This window comes from Oncorhynchus gorbuscha, linkage group LG08 (assembly GCF_021184085.1).
Source record: "Oncorhynchus gorbuscha isolate QuinsamMale2020 ecotype Even-year linkage group LG08, OgorEven_v1.0, whole genome shotgun sequence".
In the NCBI taxonomy this organism is placed as follows: domain Eukaryota; kingdom Metazoa; phylum Chordata; class Actinopteri; order Salmoniformes; family Salmonidae; genus Oncorhynchus; species Oncorhynchus gorbuscha.
The window spans coordinates 43,194,420-43,217,548 of NC_060180.1; the positions used below are offsets into that span (position 1 = coordinate 43,194,420).

Here is a 23,129-nt window from a genome sequence, read left to right on the forward strand (position 1 = left end):
ACAAGATCAGCCATCCGCATAAAGTGAGGTACAAGATCAGCCATCCACATAAAGTGAGGTACAAGATCAGCCATCCACATGGAGACGAAAAAGATCAGCCATCCAGACGAACAAGATCAGTCATCCACATAAATAGAGGAACAAGATCAGCCATCCATATAAAGAGAGGAACAAGATCAGCCATCCACACAAAGAGAGGAACAAGATCAGCCATCCAGATGAACAAGATCAGCCATCCACATAGAGGAACAAGATCAGCCATGCACACAGAGAGGAACAAGTTCAGCCATCCACACAGAGAGGAACAAGATCAGCCATCCACACAGAGAGGAACAAGATCAGCCATCCACACAGAGAGGAACAAGATCAGCCATCCACACAAAGAGAGGAACAAGATCAGCCATCCGCACAAAGAGAGGAACAAGATCAGCCATCCGCATAAAGTGAGGAACAAGATCAGCCATCCACATGGAGACGAAAAAGATCAGCCATCCAGACGAACAAGATCAGCCATCCACATAAAGAGAGGAACAAGATCAGCCATCCATATAAAGAGAGGAACAAGATCAGCCATCCATATAAAGAGAGGAACAAGATCAGCCATCCACACAAAGAGAGGAACAAGATCAGCCATCCAGACCTACAAGATCAGCCATCCAGATGTACAAGAACAGCCATCCAGATGAACAAGAACAGCCATCAACATAAATAGAGGAACAAGATCAGCCATCCACATAAAGAGAGGAACAAGATCAGCCATCCACATGAAGAGACGAACAAGATTAGCCACCCAGAAGAACAAGATCAGCCATCCAGATGAACAAGAACAGCCATCCGCATAAATAGAGAAACAAGATCAGCCATCCACATAAAGAGAGGAAAAAGATCAGACATCCAGACGAACAAGAACAGCCATCCGCATAAATAGAGGAACAAGATCAGCCATCCACATAAAGAGAGGAAAAAGATCAGCCATCCAGACGTACAAGAACAGCCATCCAGACGAACAAGAACAGCCATCCAGACGAACAAGAACAGCCATCCAGACGAACAAGAACAGCCATCCAGACGAACAAGAACAGCCATCCAGACGAACAAGAACAGCCATCCAGACGAACAAGAACAGCCATCCAGACGAACAAGAACAGCCATCCACATAAAGAGAGGAACAAGATCAGCCATCCACATGAAGAGAGGAACAAGATCAGCCATCCACACAAAGAGAGGAACAAGATCAGCCATCCACATAAATAGAGGAACAAGATCAGCCATCCACACAAAGAGAGGAACAAGATCAGCCATCCACACAAAGAGAGGAACAAGATCAGCCATCCAGACGTACAAGATCAGCCACCCAGATGAACAAGAACAGCCATCCAGATGAACAAGAACAGCCATCCACATAAATAGAGGAACAAGATCAGCCATCCACATAAAGAGAGGAACAAGATCAGCCATCCACATGAAGAGACGAACAAGATTAGCCACCCAGAAGAACAAGATCAGCCATCCAGATGAACAAGAACAGCCATCCGCATAAATAGAGAAACAAGATCAGCCATCCACATAAAGAGAGGAAAAAGATCAGACATCCAGACGAACAAGAACAGCCATCCGCATAAATAGAGGAACAAGATCAGCCATCCACATAAGAGGAACAAGATCAGCCATCCACATAAAGAGAGGAAAAAGATCAGCCATCCAGACGTACAAGAACAGCCATCCAGACGAACAAGAACAGCCATCCAGACGAACAAGAACAGCCATCCAGACGAACAAGAACAGCCATCCAGACGAACAAGAACAGCCATCCAGACGAACAAGAACAGCCATCCAGACGAACAAGAACAGCCATCCACATAAAGAGAGGAACAAGATCAGCCATCCACATGAAGAGAGGAACAAGATCAGCCATCCACACAAAGAGAGGAACAAGATCAGCCATCCACATAAATAGAGGAACAAGATCAGCCATCCACACAAAGAGAGGAACAAGATCAGCCATCCACACAAAGAGAGGAACAAGATCAGCCATCCAGACGTACAAGATCAGCCACCCAGATGAACAAGAACAGCCATCCAGATGAACAAGAACAGCCATCCACATAAATAGAGGAACAAGATCAGCCATCCATATAAAGAGAGGAACAAGATCAGCCATCCACACAAAGAGAGGAACAAGATCAGCCATCCACACAAAGAGAGGAACAAGATCAGCCATCCACATCAGAGGAACAAGATTTGCCACCCAGACGAACAAGATCAGCCATCCAGACGAACAAGAACAGCCATCCACATAAATAGAGGAACAAGATCAGCCATCCAGACGTACAAGATCAGCCATCCAGATGAACAAGATCAGCCATCCACATAAAGAGAGGAACAAGATCAGCCATCCACATAGAGAGGAACAAGATCAGCCATCCACACAAAGAGAGGAACAAGATCAGCCATCCACACAAAGAGAGGAACAAGATCAGCCATCCGCATAAAGTGAGGTACAAGATCAGCCATCCACATGGAGACGAAAAAGATCAGCCATCCAGACGAACAAGATCAGCCATCCACATAAATAGAGGAACAAGATCAGCCATCCATATAAAGAGAGGAACAAGATCAGCCATCCACACAAAGAGAGGAACAAGATCAGCCATCCAGATGAACAAGATCAGCCATCCACATAAAGAGAGGAACAAGATCAGCCATGCACACAGAGAGGAACAAGATCAGCCATGCACACAGAGAGGAACAAGATCAGCCATCCACACAAAGAGAGGAACAAGATCAGCCATCCGCATAAAGAGAGGAACAAGATCAGCCATCCACACAAAGAGAGGAACAAGATCAGCCATCCACATAAAGAGAGGAACACGATCAGCCATCCGCATAAAGAAAGGAACAAGATCAGCCATCCACATGGAGACGAAAAAGATCAGCCATCCAGACGAACAAGATCAGCCATCCACATAAAGAGAGGAACAAGATCAGCCATCCACATGAAGAGAGGAACAAGATCAGCCATCCACACAAAGAGAGGAACAAGATCAGCCATCCACATAAATAGAGGAACAAGATCAGCCATCCACATAAAGAGAGGAACAAGATCAGCCATCCACATAAAGAGAGGAACCAGATCAGCAATCCACATGAAGAGACGAACAAGATTAGCCACCCAGACGAACAAGATCAGCCATCCAGACGAACAAGATCAGCCATCCACATAAATAGAGGAACAAGATCAGCCATCCACACAAAGAGAGGAACAAGATCAGCCATCCAGATGAACAAGATCAGCCAACCACATAAAGAGAGGAACAAGATCAGCCATCCATAGAGAGGAACAAAATCAGCCATCCACACAAAGAGAGGAACAAGATCAGCCATTCACACAAAGAGAGGAACAAGATCAGCCATTCACACAAAGTGAGGAACAAGATCAGCCATCCACATGGAGATGAAAAAGATCAGACATCCAGACGAACAAGAACAGCCATCCACATAAATAGAGGAACAAGATCAGCCATCCATATAAAGAGAGGAACAAGATCAGCCATCCACACAAAGAGAGGAACAAGATCAGCCATCCAGACGAACAAGATCAGCCACCCAGATGAACAAGAACAGCCATCCAGATGAACAAGAACAGCCATCCAGATGAACAAGAACAGCCATCCACATAGAGGAAAAAGATCAGCCATCCACACAAAGAGAGGAACAAGATCAGCCATCCAGACGTACAAGATCAGCCATCCAGATGTACAAGAACAGCCATCCAGATGTACAAGAACAGCCATCCAGATGAACAAGAACAGCCATCCAGATGAACAAGAACAGCCATCCAGATGAACAAGAACAGTCATCCACATAAATAGAGGAACAAGATCAGCCATCCACATAAAGAGAGGAACAAGATTAGCCACCCAGACGAACAAGATCAGCCATCCAGACGAACAAGAACAGCCATCCACATAAATAGAGGAACAAGATCAGCCATCCACACAAAGAGAGGAACAAGATCACCCATCCAAACGTACAAGATCGGCCATCCAGATTAACAAGATCAGCCATCCACATAAAGAGAGGAACAAGATCAGCCATCCACACAGAGAGGAACAAGATCAGCCATCCGCACAAAGAGAGGAACAAGATCAGCCATCCGCACAAAGAGAGGAACAAGATCAGCCATCCGCACAAAAGAGATCAGCCATCCGCACAAAGAGAGGAACAAGATCAGCCATCCGCACAAAGAGAGGAACAAGATCAGCCATCCGCACAAAGAGAGGAACAAGATCAGCCATCCGCACAAAGAGAGGAACAAGATCAGCCATCCGCACAGAGAGGAACAAGATCAGCCATCCGCATAAAGAGAGGAACAAGATCAGCCATCCACATAAAGAGAGGAACAAGATTAGCCACCCAGACGAACAAGATCAGCCATCCAGACGAACAACAGCCATCCACATAAATAGAGGAACAAGATCAGCCATCCACACAGAGAGGAACAAGATCAGCCATCCACACAGAGAGGAACAAGATCAGCCATCCAGACGTACAAGAACAGCCATCCAGATGAACAAGAACAGCCATCCAGACGAACAAGAACAGCCATCCACATAAAGAGAGGAACAAGATCAGCCATCCACATAAAGAGAGGAACAAGATCAGCCATCCACATAGAGAGGAACAAGATCAGCCACCCACATAGAGAGGAACAAGATCAGCCACCCACATAAAGAGAGGAACAAGATCAGCCACCCACATAAAGAGAGGAACAAGATCAGCCATCCACATAAAGAGAGGAACAAGATCAGCCATCCACATAAAGAGAGGAACAAGATCAGCCATCCACATGAAGAGACGAACAAGATTAGCCACCCAGACGAACAAGATCAGCCATCCACATAGAGACAAACAAGATCAGCCATCCACATAGAGAGGAACAAGATCATACATTCACAAAGAGAGGAACAAGATCAGCCATCCGCATAAAGAGAGGAACAAGATCAGCCATCCACATAAAGAGGAACAAGATCAGCCATCCACATAAAGAGTAACAAGATCAGCCATCCACATAAAGAGTAACAAGATCAGCCATCCACATAAAGAGAGGCACAAGAGCAGCCATCCACATAAAGAGAGGAACAAGATCAGCCATACACATAAAGAGAGGAACAAGATCAGCCATCCAAATAAAGAGAGGAACAAGATCAGCCATCCACAAAAGAGAGGAACAAGTGCATCCATCCACATAGAACAAGACACGCATCAATGCCTCTGTCTCGTCATTTAACATTCAAACATGGTGTCAGAGTCGGATAACTAACCATGCTTTCCGCAAATTACAAATCTGTTCTGGTTTACCAAACAACTGCTTATTTGAGTAAAATTTCGTCGGAATTGACCTCAGCTAGAGTGAGTTTGCTAGTTAGCTTCAGTGTTGTTAGCACCGGTTCGACATGGCAGCGAACATTCCCCCTCCCGCCGCTGTGAAGCTCAGCGGGGATTGGAGCATGAACTGGGATACGTTTCGAGGTGAAATGGAGGACTCTGCGCTAGCAACGGGACTTCTGGAAAAGGACGATGAGGTAGTGGCTGCACCTTGAGGACTATAATGGGAAATGAATGCCGACACGTATACAAACACAACCTGAACCTAACAGCAGCTCAGCAACGTAACGCTAAAGCTATTCTTGATGCTCTTGAACATTACTTTACGCCAGCAAAGAACGTCATCTACGAGTGTTATGTTTTCGGTCGTTGCAAACAGGAGGACGGGGAGTCCATTGACAGCTTTGTCACTAGGTTAAGGGAAAAGGCAGCTACATGTGACTATGGTGCTTTAAGAGATGAACTGATCAGAGGTAAGATTGTGCTTGGCATAACTGATAAGGGCACCCGCAGACGTTTGCTGAGAGAACGTGACCTGACGCTGGACTTGGCAGTGGAGACATGCCGTGCAGCAGAGCTTACTGATATACGGTCCATGGAGCTAGAAAGGCAACATATGGACAATGTCAATGCTACATTCAGGGTGCCAGTAAAGAAATTCCCCTTTGCCACAGCTATTGCTAATACTTCAGCCAACTCTGCAGTAGACAACCCCGATACATGCCGATATTGTGGCATTTCTCATGGACGAGGAAAAGAACACTGCCCAGCCTATGGAAAAATGTGCAAATCCTGTGGTACAGCTAATCACTTCGCAAGGGTCTGCATGTAAAGCAAGAGAAAGGAGGGTAAAGTGCACTCCATGGAAACAAACACAGATGAAGGGAACGACAGCACAGAGGATGTATATGCTAGCGAGTGCATAGGAGCAGTGAGGGCAAAAGGACAAAAGTGGTTTGTCACTCTGCTACTTAATAATAAACCACAGCAATGCCAGCTAGATTCAGGGGCCACATGCAACGTTATGAGCCTTAAAGACAAAAAGAGGCTCGCGCCCAGAGACAAACTCACACAGAGTAGCACCAAGCTGAAACTGTATTCAGGCCAGTTCATGACCTCTTTAGGCCTGTTTTTGACCGTGTGTTTTACGTGGCCAGAAACACGCCCTTGAGTTTGAAATAGTTGAGGCTAGTCAACAGCCATTACTTTCAGGTTCTACATGCGAGCGCCTTGGGCTTATTAACTTCACCATCCCAGCTGATCTTAACATTATAGACAAAGTCCAGGCTGGGCCCCGGAGCAAGGAGACACTCCTAAGCAAGTACCATGATGTCTTCAATGCACCGGTCGAGTCAGTTCACTTGGAGTTGGACGCAGCAATCCAGCCTGTCCATTGTGCACCCCGCAATGTACCAGTGGCCATGAAAGCAGCTACGAAGGCTCAGCTTGACAAATACGAAGCCACATCACCGAGCCTACAGATTGGATAAGTAATATGGTTATCGTCAAGAAACCAGATAAGCTACGGATATGCATTGATCCTAAACACCTCAACCGGGCTCTGCGACGTTCACATTACATTATGCCCACGTTGGAGGATGTTCTTTACAAGTTCCCAAAGGCCAGAGTCTTCACGCTCGTGGATGCCAGAGATGCATTCTTGCAGTGCAAGCTCGATCAGCCCAGCAGCTACATGACCACCATTTGGACACCCTGGGGCAGGAAGAGGTGGTTGAAGCACCCGTTTGGTGTCTCTGTGGCTCCAGAGGTGTATCAGCGGAAACAGCATGAGTTGTTGATGGGACTCAGTGGCGTGGAACCCATAGCAGATGACATCCTCGTAGTGGGCTGTGGGGACAGTGATGAGGAGGCAGAATGTGACCATGACACCAAGCTGCTGGCCCTGATGGTCAGATGCAGACAGGTCAAGCTAAGGCTAAGCATAAAAAAGCTTCAGTTTAAAGTGCCAGAGGTCCGCTTTCATGGGCACATCTTGTCCTCCACCGGAGTGAAGGCGGATCCTAAAAAAGTGAAGGGTGTCTTGGAAATGCCCCACCCATCTGACGCGAAGGGAGTGCAGAGCTTTGTCGGATTCATCACCTACCTGGCCAAATTCCTACCGCGGCTCTCTGAAGTGTGTGAGACACTAAGGAGGCTCATGGACAAGGACACCATCTGGAATTGGCTCCCAAAACATGACGCAGCGGTGAGGGAAATAAAACAACTGGTCACCCAGACACCTGTACTGCGATACTACAATGTGTCAAAACCTGTCACGATTCAGAGTGACTCAAGCCAACAGAGCAGAACTATGCCCTGATAGAGAATAGAGATCGACCGATTTATGATTTTTCAACGCCGATACCGATACCGATTATTAGAGGCCCAAAAAAATCCGATACCGATTAATCGTCCAATTAAAATTAAAAAATGTATTTGTAATAATGACAATTACCACAATACTGAATGAACAATTATTTTAACATAATATAATACATCAATAAAAATCTATTTAGCCTCAAGTAGAAAATGAAACATGTTCAATTTGGTTTAAATAATGCAAAAACAAAGTGTTTGAGAAGAACGTAAAAGTGTAATATGTGCTATGTAAGAAAGCTAACGTTTCAGTTCCTTGCTCAGAACATGAGAACATATGAAAGCTGGTGGTTCCTTTTAACATGAGTCTTCAATAATTAAGAGGTAAGAAGTTTTAGGTTGTAGTTATTATAGGACTATTTCCCTCTATACCATTTGTATTTCAAATCAAATCAAATTTATTTATATAGCCCTTCGTACGTCAGCTGATATCTCAAAGTGCTGTACAGAAACCCAGCCTAAAACCCCAAACAGCAAACAATGCAGGTGTAAAAGCACGGTGGCTAGGAAAAACTCCCTAGAAAGGCCAAAACCTAGGAAGAAACCTAGAGAGGAACCGGGCTATGTGGGGTGGCCAGTCCTCTTCTGGCTGTGCCGGGTAGAGATTATAACAGAACATGACCAAGATGTTCAAATGTTCATAAATGACCAGCATGGTCAAATAATAATAAGGCAGAACAGTTGAAACTGGAGCAGCAGCACAGTCAGGTGGACTGGGGACAGCAAGGAGCCATCATGTCAGGTAGTCCTGGGGCACGGTCCTAGGGCTCAGGTCCTCCGAGAGAGAGAAAGAAAGAGAGAATTAGAGAGAGCATATGTGGGGTGGCCAGTCCTCTTCCGGCTGTGCCGGGTGGAGATTATAACAGAACGTGGCCAAGATGTTCAAATGTTCATAAATGACCAGCATGGTTGAATAATAGTAAGGCAGAACAGTTGAAACTGGAGCAGGAGCATGGCCAGGTGGACTGGGGACAGCAAGGAGTCCTCATGTCAGGTAGTCCTGGGACATGGTCCTAGGGCCCAGGCCAGTTGAAACTGGAGCAGCAGCATGGCCAGGTGGACTGGGGACAGCAAGGAGTCATCATGTCAGGTAGTCCTGGGGCATGGTTCTAGGGCTCAGGTCCTCCGAGAGAGAGAAAGAAAGAGAGAAGGAGAGAATTAGAGAACGCACACTTAGATTTACACAGGACACCGAATAGGACAGGAGAAGTACTCCAGATAAACAAACTGACCCTAGCCCCCCGACACATAAACTACTGCAGCATAAATACTGGAGGCTGAGACAGGAGGGGTCAGGAGACACTGTGGCCCCATCCGAGGACACCCCGGACAGGGCCAAACAGGAAGGATATAACCCCACCCACTTTGCCAAAGCACAGCCCCCACACCACTAGAGGGAAATCTTCAACCACCAACTTACCATCCTGAGACAAGGCCGAGTATAGCCCACAAAGATCTCCGACACGGTACAACCCAAGGGGGGGGAACCCAGACAGGCCGACCACAACAGTGAATCAACCCACCCAGGTGACGCACCCCCCCCAGAGACGGCACGAGAGAGCCCCAGCAAGCCAGTGACTCAGCCCCCGTAACAGGGTAGAGGCAGAGAATCCCAGTGGAAAAAGGGGAACCGGCCAGGCAGAGACAGCAAGGGCGGTTCGTTGCTCCAGAGCCTTTCCGTTCACCTTCCCACTCCTGGGCCAGACTACACTCAATCATATGACCCACTGAAGAGATGAGTCTTCAGTAAAGACTTAAAGGTTGAGACCGAGTTTGCGTCTCTGACATGGGTAGGCAGACCGTTCCATAAAAATGGAGCTCTATAGGAGAAAGCCCTGCCTCCAGCTGTTTGCTTAGAAATTCTAGGGACAATTAGGAGGCCTGCGTCTTGTGACCGTAGCGTACGTATAGGTATGTACGGCAGGACCAAATCAGAGAGGTAGGTAGGAGCAAGCCCATGTAATGCTTTGTAGGTTAGCAGTAAAACCTTGAAATCAGCCCTTGCTTTGACAGGAAGCCAGTGTAGAGAGGCTAGCACTGGAGTAATATGATCAAATTTTTTGGTTCTAGTCAGGATTCTAGCAGCCGTATTTAGCACTAACTGAAGTTTATTTAGTGCTTTTTAGTGCTTTCATTAACCTTTGACTATTGGATGTTCTTATAAGCACAGTATTGCCAGTGTAACAATATAGCTTCTGTCCCTCTCCTCGCTCCTCCCTGGAATCGAACCAGCAACACAACGACAATATGATTGATTGTTTTTTATAAGATAAGTTTAATGCTAGCTAGCAACTTTCATTGGCTTACTGCATTTTCAAAACAGGCAGTGAATTGTGGAGTGCAACGAGAGAGAGGCAGGTCGTTATTGTGTTGGACTAGTTAACTGTAAGGTTGCAAGATTGGATCCCCCGAGCTGCATGCCAACGCTTCCACCTGTAAGGGCGCCACAATATTACCGCAAGCCCCTTATTGCTATATTCAGCAAGCCTCTCCTGAATGCCCCAAAACGACTGCAGAGCATGCTACTGGCCCTACAAAACTACAACCTCAAGGTGGTGTATAAGCCAGGACCGGAGATGTATGTGAGTGACACGCTCAGCAGGGATACTGCATTAGTCACACACACATGCTCCATGCATGAACAACATGCAGTGTGCAGCTTACAAACAGAGCAAGTGGATGTTGAACACATCAACCAGGCCGACTACCTCAATGTTACGGACCAGCGCCTTATACAAATCAGACAGCACGCAGACACGGACGAGCAACTCCAGGCATTGAGGTCTGTGATTCTGATGGGCTGGCCCGACCGCAGGGAGGAAACTGCTTTAGCCGTCAGAGAATATTGGCCAGTCAAAGAGGAGCTCAGTGTTCAAAACGGAGTAATATTCAAGTGTCAGAGAGTCGTTATTCCCCGGTCTCTGCGCCCTGAGATGTTGGCACGCATGCACTCAAGTCACATGAGGTGAGGCCTGTCACAGACAAGCACGTGACACACTGTATTGGCCTGGAATGCAGAATGAAATCAAAGACTATGTCAGTAAATGCACAATCTGCAATGAATATGCCATTGAGCAACACAGAGAGACGATGATGTCCCACGAGCTACCGATGCTCCCCTGGCAGATAGTAAGTCTAGATCTCTTCCAGCACAGTGGCAAAGACTTTCTGCTGGTAGTCGATCATTACTCAGACTTTTGGGAGATTGACCTCCTCCCCGACCTCTCAGCAGAGACAACAATCAAACGCTGCAAGGCTCAGTTTGCCCACTATGGCCAGCCAGATAAGGTAATTTCAGACAATGGAACCCAATTCTCCGGAGTTGAGTTCCTGAAAATTTGCTGAAGGATGGGAATTCGAGCATGTCATTTCATCACCACGACACCCAAAAGCTAATGGGAAGGCGAAGTCCGCAAAGAACCTCTGCAAAAAGGCTCTGCGTGAGGACAAGGATGCCTGGAAAGCAATCCTGCAGTGGCGCAACACCCCGACAGAAGGCATGTATAGCAGCCCGGCCCAGCGCCTCATGGCACGGCGCTTAAAAGCAGTTCTGCCAGTTTCCTGTGCGGGAACCCGCAGTCCTCGCAGACAAGCCCCCTGTCTTTTCACTCTGCGGGCGTCTGTCCCAGCCACCAAAAATACTTCATCTGTAGGTTTCCCATCAGGGATTGTTGACAGAGAGAGATAAAAGTGAAGAGAATATCAAAATGTGTTGTTGTTACCTGAGAAAAATATTTAAAAAAAATATTAAACTGTTCATGTTGGAAATTATTACTAGGTTTGTTTTGTTGAATTGACACCTACTGTCCTATTTTATTAAAGGGAAGATGTTATGGGTGTAAGATGGCACAGTGATGCCATCTGTTGGTAAATGTTCATTACTGCAACTCATGTGTTCTACTGGTGTGCTTGAGATACCCTGATGTATTGTGATGTACTGAATAAGACTGGTTACTCGCATCAATGCCTCTGTCTCGTCATTTAACATTCAAACAACATTCGATAAAGAATGCACCACACAGAATGCACCGCAACTGCGACATAATGTTGTAAGGCAAACGCAGCGTTTCACTGGAAATGAATGTACTTCTGGTGTACCAAAACACTAAAATATTGTCGGTGTGATAGAGGCGTACTGTAAACAAGCGGTCGGATCTGCTGGCTGAAGTAAACATGAGAACAAGCCGCCGCAATATTTGAAGCCATATGCGATGATATCTTTCTAGGAGCTGATCTGTCATCAGTATAGTGGAATGATTATAATGTTAGGGTAAACTGACTTTTCTTTCGGGGACCTATTAGTACTGACACATGCCTCAACCAGGCACTTAGCGAACATTCTCTCTGCCTGGTGATTTGGGAAACGCCTGCTACTTCGGCCGTTGTAGGAAAGATGTCAAAAACAGTCCTAAACCAAAATGCCATAGCTATCGGGAAACCTGGCCCTGTTCAATTCCCCAACACACGTGGGGTGTGCAGAAGCTGTGTATGTGTGACACAGTGTCAGTAACTCCGAGATAGACTGTCTGTCTGTGGGAAAGTCATCTGTAATTCTCATCCCAGAAATGCGTATTTTAATGCAGTGAAGTCCACCCACCAAAACCCAATAGGACACATTCAATGGGTGGGTATAATTTGTGTTACGTTCCAATGGGAATCTGTTCCAAAAACATTTTAATAAATAACAAGGTTTCCAACAAACAACACATACAAAGTTGTATACCGGCAGAAGATACCAGGTGGGCTATTTCATTAAGTTTTTCACTCACCTAGATGCACATTCGGCAGCTAGGTGAATTGATCATGCTACTTTGTATGCGTTGTTTGTTGGCAACCTTGTACTTTACGTTTTTGGAACAGATTCCTGTTGGAGCGTTCCACAAATTATACCCACCCCAGTCAAGGTTCTTATGAAAGATAACTTCAAGGACTGAGGCTACTGAAACAAAACGCAATATGTGAGTGATCAAATACAGACATACCAGTTCAAACTTCCTAGAAATGTCCCACGTTATTTATCCTCTACGGATGTTGATCCTTATGCAGCATTTACAAAGAACAAGAGGAAGTCAAGTCCCCCATTTATTGAATCACCCTAATAAGCTAAGTAAGTAAAGATGTTGTTATTGATGTTGACAAGATAACCTCCATCACAGGTCTGGGAGGGATATATGCCCCCGGTGTAACCTAATGCTTAATAAAAATAGACTGTTACAAATACCCTTACCTCTATTTTACAAAAGATATACCAACGATTGAAATTAGTCGTTTCAAAAATAAAACAGCGCTCTTACCGTCCACAGCCATAGTCGGTCTCAGTGTATATCTCTTTGTGGTTGCCTCAGTTATCGTCTCCCATTGCTTCTCTGTATCTGGCTGGATGGCAAAGTGTGAGCGCACGGTTTGTCACTCGTCTACTGGGTGCTTGTGAGGCGCGTGTATACTGATAGACAGAGCACACCGTCTCCTCCGAACGTTTGTTTTCGTTGGTCAGCTACCAATCGACTCTCTTGTTGTTAACCCCTCACCCTTTTCGGACCTGACCGCCGAGAGACAAGAGGTCACCAACGAAACCTTATTTTTTGTGTATTTATTTTATGATACTTTTCGTTGTTGGACTGTGAAATCACCAGGATATCAGCTCAAATTGATTTTAATTTAGGATGTGTTCCTGAGTATTCCCACGCATAGTGTGATCACATCCCAATGTGAAGGTGTGAAATGATAGCTGTTTGGGATTCTTCCGGTCAATTTGCAGTGTACAAATGATTTATCACTATGGTTCAGACCCCCTGACCATCCACTCAAGGACAAATATCGGCCCATGGCAGAAGGTAATTCGTGACCCCAAGGCTATAATATGAAGCCTAATTGGCTAATAATTTATGCTAAAAATAGCATATTAAATGATAAGAGAAATATATATATTCATTTGGGGAAAGTCAAGAGTAGACCATTCTGATACACAACTGTACACCTCAATCTTTCTCAATGGTTGCAATTACCAAGATAGCAATAAATAAAACAATTATAAATTGTAGGCTATTGCAAGGTCATTTGATTAGATGAAGAATAATCAAATGAATGGAGCAGAGATAATTCCAGGCATTGTGTTGTTCCAGTAACTAGATTTGTCTGATTACAGAGGACATCTGGATATGGTTCATCAACTGGATCTATTGCTCCTGATGAAAGCATTTGGATGATAGTAGAAAAACACAAGTTGAGAGCACAGGATGGTCAAAGAGGGCTCTGATTTTATTTAACTAGGCAAGTCAGTTAAGAACAAATTCTTATTTTCAATGACATCCTAGAGACAGTGGGTTAACTGCCTTGTTCAGGGGCAGAACAACAGATTCTTACCTTGTCAGTTCGATCCAGCGACCTTTCATATACTGGCCCAACGCTCTAACCACTAGGCTACCTGCTGCCCCTGCTGCCTTCAGCTTGACAGCACCAGCTGCACTGAGACAGGGAGGAAACAAAAGGTTTGCAGCAAAAGCTACATTAACAAATAGCCACACACTGACTTCCACTATCTCTGTCACTCTATATGACTAGAACGCCACTGGGCATCTTTTCTGTTGGATGAAAAACAGTGGGAGACACGGGACTACAGAGGCCAAAGAAAGAAAGTGGAAAAGGGACTGTTTTAATGTCATCTCTCAACTCAGTGTGCTAATTGATACTGTGGGTTTTCAGAAATAAGAAGCCATCTATGGAGCACCAGTGGTATTCGTTGTAGAGCACAGAGATCTAAGTTCTAAAGACTTTACAGACAAACGCAGAACAAAGTACTCGCTCTCCCATCAAGGCTTCATCACAGCACATGTTGACAGGAAGAGACCAGAGCACACACGCTCACAAGCAGACACAGGCATGCGTGTGCACACGCACACACATACCGGACCTGTTTCCTGAAGAAAGCACTGCGTGCCAAAACGTTGATTAGAGGTTCCAATTAAATAAATATCACATCAGATGGATCCTCACTGTCTGGTCCAAACTGTTATCCCAGAGTGTCTCTCCCTGGGACGGTGAAACTGCATCAGATGGATCCTCACTGTCTGGTCCAAACTGTTATCCCAGTGTGTCTCTCCCTGGGACGGTGAAACTGCATCAGATGGATCCTCACTGTCTGGTCCAAACTGTTATCCCAGTGTGTCTCTCCCTGGGACGGTGAAACTGCATCAGATGGATCCTCACTGTCTGGTCCAAACTGTTATCCCAGTGTGTCTCTCCCTGGGACGGTGAAACTGCATCAGATGGATCCTCACTGTCTGGTCCAAACTGTTATCCCAGAGTGTCTCTCCCTGGGACGGTGAAACTGCATCAGATGGATCCTCACTGTCTGGTCCAAACTGTTATCCCAGTGTGTCTCTCCCTGGGACGGTGAAACTGCATCAGATGGATAGTCACTGTCTGGTCCAAACAGTTATCCCAGAGTGTCTCTCCCTGGGACGGTGAAACTGCATCAGATGGATCCTCACTGTCTGGTCCAAACTTTTATCCCAGTGTGTCTCTCCCTGGGATGGTGAAACTGCATCCTGTATCTAGTTTCTTTCCCAGACACGTAGCCAGACAGATTCAACTTTCATCACGTCATGTTCTCTCATATGCTCACCCATCGACATGCCAGCAGACCTCTCCGTTGCCGTGACATTGTCAAACCCCACCAAAGGAGATATTGTGGTTCACCAGCGGCGGGACAGGCATAGTGGGCCATTGATAAGACAATGGTATTTCTCTGCCAACGATGGTGGCAAGTAGTCTGGTCCCAGTTCCGTTTGTGCTTTAGCCAACTCCTCTGTTGTGTTTCTTGTCATACAGATATGGCATAGTGAATGATAGGAGAGTAAAGAGAAGAGGAGATGGTGAAGAGAAGAAAAGATAAGAGACAGCCAGCAGCATACCTCTCTGCATCCCAAAGCTATCTTGGTTCTGAAGCTAAGCAGGGTTTGTATCACGACTTCTGCCGAAGTTGGTGCCTCTCCTTGTTCGGGCGGCGTTCGGCTGTCGTCGTCACCGGCTTTCTAGCTGCCACGGATCCCAGTTCCTTTTTCCATTTGTTATGTCTTGATTGTACACACCTGGTTCCCATTACGTTTTTATTATTTCCCTATTTAACCCCTGTGTCACGCCTTGGTCATTGTATTTTGTGTTTTTGTTATATGTTTGGGTAGGCCAGGGTGTGACATGGGTTTATATGTTGTGTTTCGTATTGGGGTTTTATTAGCATTGGGATTGTGTATGATTAGGGGTGTGTCTAGTTAGGCTTGGCTGCCTGAGGCGGTTCTCAATTGGAGTCAGGTGATTCTCGTTGTCTCGGATTGGAAACCGTATTTAGGTAGCCTGAGTTCGCTTTGTATTTTGTGGGTGTTTGTTCATGTCTCTGTGTTGTAGTCACCAGATAGGCTGTAATTAGTTTCACGTTCGTTTTTGTAGTTAGTATCAGTTATTTCATGTACCGGGTTCTTTCATTAAAGTCATGAGTAACCTACACGCTGCACTTCGGTCCAACTCTCTTTCATCAACAGACGAACGCCGTTACAGAAACACCCACCTCTCACGGACCGAGCAGCGTGTAACTGGCAACGACGTTATGGACAGCAGAAGCATGGAGTATACGACGCGGGAAGAAAGACAGGTGGGCGGCCGACCCAGAGAGAGTGAAGGAGCCCGCTTGGGATTCGCTTCAGCAGTGCGAAGAGGGCTATAGACGAATGGAGTCTAAAAGGAAAACACGGCGACGCAGAGCGAAAAACGAAAGTAACCCCCAAATATTTATTGGGGGAAAGCGCAGAGAGAGAGTGGCTGAGTGAGGAGTCAGACCTGAGCCTACTCTCCCTGTTAATTGTGAGGAGCAGCAATATAAGGACTTCTGGTCTTGGGAGATGATATTAGACGGAAAAGGACCCTGGGCGCAGCCGGGAGAATATCGCCGTCCCAAGGAAGAAATAGATGCGGATAAAGCGGAGAGGCACTGGTATGAGGAGGCAGCACGGCGACGCGGTTGGAAGCTGGAAAAGCAGCCCCAAAAAATTATTGGGGGGGGCTAGAAGGGAGAATAGTGATGCCAGGTAGGAGACCTGCGCAAACTCCCTGTGCTCACCGTTGGGCTAGAGAGACCGGGCAGGCACAGTGTTATGCTATGGAGCGCACGGTGTTTCCAGTGCGGGTGCAGAGCCAGGTGCGGCACATACCAGCCCTTCCTATTGGCCGGGCTAGAGTGGGCATCGAGCCAGGTAAGCTTGGGCAGGCTCGGTGCTCAAGAGCTCCAGTGCGCCTGCACGGTCCGGTCTATCCAGAGCCACCTCTACACACCAGTCCTCCGGTAGCAGCTCCCCGCACCAGGCTTCCTGTGCGTGTCCTCGATCCAGTACCACCAGTTCCAGCACCACGCACCAGGCCTCCAGTGTCCCTCTGTCCCGGGCTGCCCCTCTGTCCCGGGCTGCCCCTCTGTCCCGGGCTGCCCCTCTGTCCCGGGCTGCCCCTCGGTCCCGAGATGCCCCTCGGTCCCGAGATGCCCCTCTGTCCGAGATGCCCCTCTGTCATGTGGGGATCTGGGTGAGGACTATTAGGCCATGGTCGGCGGAGAAGGTGGATTATCCCAGGATGCGAAGGGGAGGAAATAGGACATTTATGGAGTGGGGTCCACGTCCTGAGCCAGAACCGCCACCATGGACAGACGCCCACCCGGACCCTCCCTATGCTCTTGAGGTGCGTCCGGGAGTCCGCACCTTAGGGGGGGGGTTCTGTCACGCCTTGGTCATTGTATTTTGTGTTTTTGTTATATGTTTGGGTAGGCCAGGGTGTGACATGGGTTTATATGTTGTGTTTCGTATTGGGGTTTTATTAGCATTGGGATTGTGTATGATTAGGGGTGTGTCTAGTTAGGCTTGGCTGCCTGAGGCGGTTCTCAATTGGAGTCAGGTGATTCTCGTCGTCTCGGATTGGGAACCGTATTTAGGTAGCCTGAGTTCGCTTTGAATTTTGTGGGTGTTTGTTCCTGTCTCTGTGTTGTAGTCACCAGATAGGCTGTAATTAGTTTCACGTTCCGTTCTGTTGTTTTTGTAGTTAGTATCAGTTATTTCATGTACCGCGTTCTTTCATTAAAGTCATGAGTAACCTACACGCTGCGCTTCGGTCCGACTCTCTTTCTTCAACAGACGAACGCCGTTACACCCTGGTTCTCATTATGTTTGGTGCGTGATTGTTCCTGGTCTTGTGTTAGGGTTTGTTATCCCTGCGTGGATTTATTGGCTGATTATTTTTTCAGAGTAAAGTATGTTATTTTACTCAGGTCTGTGTCCTGCGCCTGACACTTGACATTTGGTCCTGGATGGGAGATGAGATGCCTTTGGAAGTGGTTTTGCAGGGCCAGTAGGAGGCACTCTTTCCTCTGCCCTAAAAAAATATATATTCCAATACCTCATGGCAGTGATTGAGGACATTGCCCTGTGTAGGGTGCTGTCTTTTGGATGGGCTGTTAAACGGGTGTCCTGACTCAGTGGTCACTCAAGATCCCATGGTACTTATCGTAAGAGTAGGTGTGGTAACCCTGGTGTCCTGGCTAAATTCCCAATCTGGCCCTCATACCATCATGGCCACCTAATCATCCCCAGCTTCCAGTTGGTTCTTTCCCCTCCCACAGGTCATTGCTGTAAATAAGAATGTGTTGCTAATGAACTTACTTGGCAAAATAATAATACTTGATTTCCCTGATCTCAGATTCAGGGAAGTGCCTGTTTTCCTTAAATCCACACACATATCGAACCCAAACCCTCTCCTGAAAGGGTTGTGTTCCTAGTCTCTATTTAATCAGGGGGTGCATCAGAAGATGACAGAACCCATTTGAGAGACAGATTTCTCTACTCCTCTCTCATCATCACCCCATAATCTCTCACTGTGTGTGTATCAGAGAAAGGTCGGGCAGAGAGGTCATTCTTATTCCACTCACACCCTGGTCCCAAGCCTCAACCTTTTGCAAATTCTGATTAAATCTGTTTTCATGTTGTTATTCATTCACTTAAATCTGTCTGTTCTGATGTTAATCCTATGGACAGCAGAAATAGCCAAAGCATTCTCACAATCTCATTGATTTATTCCTGTTTAGTCCTCCAACTTTCCCCTCTCCTAGTGAAATCCAACAACGATATGCCTGTAAATCAAATTGTACACATCTACAGTATAATTGAAACTGGCATGGGGCAACTACTCAGAATGAGAGAGAGTGAAAGAAAGAGAGCGACAGATGTCAGACAATAGCAGTGTTTGGTTCATCCCTCTTTTGAAGAAGAAATATAGCTATTCAATTCTGTCATGTTCCTCCTTAGGGATGAGGTCTGCTTGCTCAGGAACAGAAGGATGCTATTTATATCTCTCTCTCCTTCTCACTCTCTTTCTATCCTCTGCCTCTCTTTCACAATATCTCCGTCTTGCCAACTCCCAAATCCTTAAACTCTCCCTCTTTCCCATGCTCCCCTCTCTCCCTCCCCTTTCCCCTCCTCTCTCCCTCTCCCTCTTCCTCCCATCCATCCCCCTGCTTATCTCTCTCCCCATCTTTCCACCTCACTCTCTATCTCTCCTGCCTGTCCAGTTAGGGCCAGTGTTGTGTCGTACATGTCACAATTCATCAGAGAACTGGAGGATCTATTCTCCTCTTCACTCTCCACTTCTCCCCACAGAGGGAATTAAGAACAGTGATTCCACCTCAGCTCTATCACGTCAGAATAACTCAGGCCAGTACTGGAGCCCTGTAGACAGTCGGTACAGGTGAAAGACTTCCATTCAATGAGCTCATTTGTCTGCTCTGTTTTCCCTCAAAATATAACACAGAGGAGAGAAATAAACTTCAAAGTGGGAATAAAGTGGGAATAAATGAGCTTTGAATTTAGAATCTATAACCAGACATCATTACTCCTCAAGTGGACAGTCACAAACAGTATGATAATATAGTAAATCTCTTAGTCCAAACACCAAAGGTGACCTTAGAGAGAGAGAGATAAATTACTGTTGGTAAGTTATTTTATGCTAATTTATGCACATGTTTATAGTTCATCAAAGTTTTTGAAGGATTGGCAGCGTGAAAGTTGATTTGGTGTCTCTAGCTTAAACCGTTCAAGAGTTATTGTTGTTGAGATAATTTATTAAAATGTATGCAAAAGTCATAGTTATGGTTTCTAAAGTTAAGAATTTGAAGATGGGATAGCTTGAACATGTGCAAGTTGGTTTGGTGTCTCTAGCTCGACCAGTTAAAGAGTTATTGTTGGTGAGTTATTTTATGCAAATGTATATAGTTTTGTTTGATAAAAGTAAAGAATTTTAAGTCAGGATATCCTGCACGTTTTAAAGTTGGTCTTATAGCTTAATTGCCAAAAGGAGCAGGACCATTTTGAATAGCTGACAAAATGGCGCCGGAGGAGATGCCGCCATTTTACGGTCTCCTAACCAATTGTGAAATTATGTGGGGGTTTTCGCGATATTTGTAAATTATTTTGTACATAATGTTTCTGCAACCATATCTTACGGCAGAAAGGAGCTTCTGGATATCAGGACAGCGATCACTCACCTCAGATTAGACAACAATTTATTCAACAACAACAAGCAGGACTCACACGATAATCTCGAAAGACCCCACAGGGCAGACATCCCAATTATTGGCAAAAGGAAGTGACACAGAGGACGAAGAGCCGGATGCCTCGTCAGGACATGCAGCAGACAACTAGGAAGGCTGCCGTCACCGTCAATATTACTCGCCAACGTACAATCATTGGACAATAAACTAGACGAGGTACGATCACGAATATCCTACCAACGGGACATCAAAAACTGTAATATCCTATGTTTCACGAAATCATGGCTGAATGACGACATGGATATTCAGCTAGTGGGATACACGCTGCACTGGCAAGATAGAACAGCACACTCTGCAAAAATGAGGGGGGTCTGTGCATATTTGTAAACAACAGCTGGTGCACGAAATCTAAGGAAGTCTCTAGATTTTGCTCGCCTGAAGTAGAGGAAATTGTGATACATTGCAGGCCACATTATTTGCCAAGAGAGTTCTCAGCTATACTTATCGTGGCTGTTTATTTACCACCACAGACTCAGTCAGCTGTATAAGGAAATAAGCAAACAGGAAACCACTCACCCAGAGGCGGTGCTCCTAGTGGCCACAGTCTTTAATGCAGGTAAACTGAAATCAGTTCTACCAAATCTCTATCAACATGTTAAATGTGCAACCAGAGGGAAGAAAATTCTAGATCACCTGTACTCCACACACAGAGACGCTTACAAAGCTCTCCCTCGCCCTCCATTTGGTAAATCCGACCACAACCCTATCCTCCTGATTCCTGCTTACAAGCAAAAATGAAAGCAGGAAGCACCAGTGACTCGGTCTATAAAAACATGATCAGATGAAGCAAATGCTAAACTACAGGACTGTTTTGCTATCACAGACTGGAACATGTTCCGGGATTCTTCCGATGACATTGAGGAATACACCACATCAGTCACTGGCTTTATCAATAAGTGCATTGAGGACGTCGTCCCCACAGTGACTGTGCGTACATACCCCAACCAGAAGCAATGGATTACAGGCAACCTTCGCACTGAGCTAAAGGGTAGAGCTGACGCTTTCAAGGTGCGGGACTCTAACCCTGAAGCTTACAAGAAATCCCGCTATGCCCTGCGACGAACCATCAAACAGGCAAAGCGTCAATATAGGGCTAAGATTGAATCATACTACACTGGCTCTCAGGCATGCATGAGGCATCAGCTATTCCGGACGACTGTGTGATCAAGCTCTCTGTAGCCGATGTGAGTAAGACCTTTAAACATGTCACCATACACAAGGCTGCGGGGCCAGACGGATTACCAGGACGTGTGCTCCGGGCATTTGTGACCAACTGGCAGGTGTCTTCACTGACATTTTCAACATGTCCCTAATTGAGTCTGTAATACCAACATCCTTCAAGCAGACTACCATAGTCCCTGTGCCCAAGAACACAAAGGCAACCTGCCTAAATGATTACAGACCCTTAGCACTCACGTCCGTAAACATGAAGGGCTTTAAAAGGCTGGTAATGGCTCACATCAACACAATTATCCCAGAAACTCTAGACCCACTCCAATTTGCATACCACACAAACAGATCCACAGATGATGCAATCTCTATTGCACTCCACAATGCCCTTTCCCACCTGGACAAAAGGAACACCTAAGTGAGAATGCTGTTCATTGACCACAGCTTAGCGTTCAACACCATAGTACCCTCAAAGCTCATCACCAAGCTAAGGATCCTGGGACTAAACACCTCTGCAACTGGATCCTGGACTTCCTGACAGGCCGCCCCCAGGTGGTGAGGGTACGTAGCAACACATCTGCCACACTGATCCTCAACACTGGAGCTCCCCAGGGGTGCATGCTCAGTCCCCTCCTGTACTCCCTGTTCACCCACGACTGCATGGCCAGGCACGACTCCAACACCATCATTAAGTTTGCTGACGACACAACAGTGGTAGGCCTGATCACCGAAAACGACGAGACAGCCTATAGGGAGGAGGTCAGAGACCTGGCCGGGTGGTGCCAGAATAACAACCTCTCTCAACGTAACCAAGACAAAGGAGATGATTGTGGACTACAGGTAAAGGAGGACCGAGATGATTATTATGATTTAATTATTATGATTATAAAAAATGAAAATGTAGGTGACAAAAAAGTCCTGTGTTTAAGAGTGAACTCACCAGGTTAGTGTGTCTGCAGTTCTGTCTGATCAGCTGTTCCATCATCTCCATTGGTTTCTCCATGTCCCCCTGTTGTCTAATGCCCTGCCTGCGGCCCTGGCAGAGGAACTGCTGAGTCATACCATGGATGGAGCACAAAACGTGCTGCACCTACCATTAACAAGCATAGGACAAACAAACAGTGAATTAGGCCTACTGTCAAATAAGAGATACACATAGGAGATACATGTTGTTTAATGCTTATCATCAGATACACATTTGATTGTATACCTTCAATGAGTCATTCATTCAGCAAATCAAACAACCAAATCAAGTCCTTATTGCAGTATAAGGCAAGGCCATAGGGGTAGTTGTAGACACAGAAGGGCATTAGCTACATCCCCTGTCCATGGTGCTGAAACTTGAGGGTCCCATTCAGTATAGATGGGGTCTCTCTCACACACACACACACACACACACACACACACACACACACACACACACACACACACACACACACACACACACACACACACACACACACACACATTACCTTTCCTGAGGTACAATGGTCCCTCCCTTTGGATATGTCAACAGTACAAACAGTACAAAATGAAACAGTTTAGGGTGGAGAAAAAA

The 23,129-nt window shown here is 46.1% G+C and overlaps 1 protein-coding gene across 1 annotated transcript in view; it reads right to left on the reverse strand.

Moving 5' to 3' along the window:
* The window catches only part of LOC124040652 (sterile alpha motif domain-containing protein 10-like), a 155,663-nt gene extending 142,495 nt beyond the window's left edge, over positions 1-13,168 (reverse strand). Inside the window, exon 1 of the mRNA XM_046357734.1 lies at positions 13,059-13,168. Within this exon, the coding sequence (XP_046213690.1) occupies positions 13,059-13,071 (13 nt within the window). The 5' untranslated portion in view covers positions 13,072-13,168. The remainder of the gene's footprint in view (positions 1-13,058) is intronic.
* Between the last annotated feature and the right edge of the window lie 9,961 nt (positions 13,169-23,129).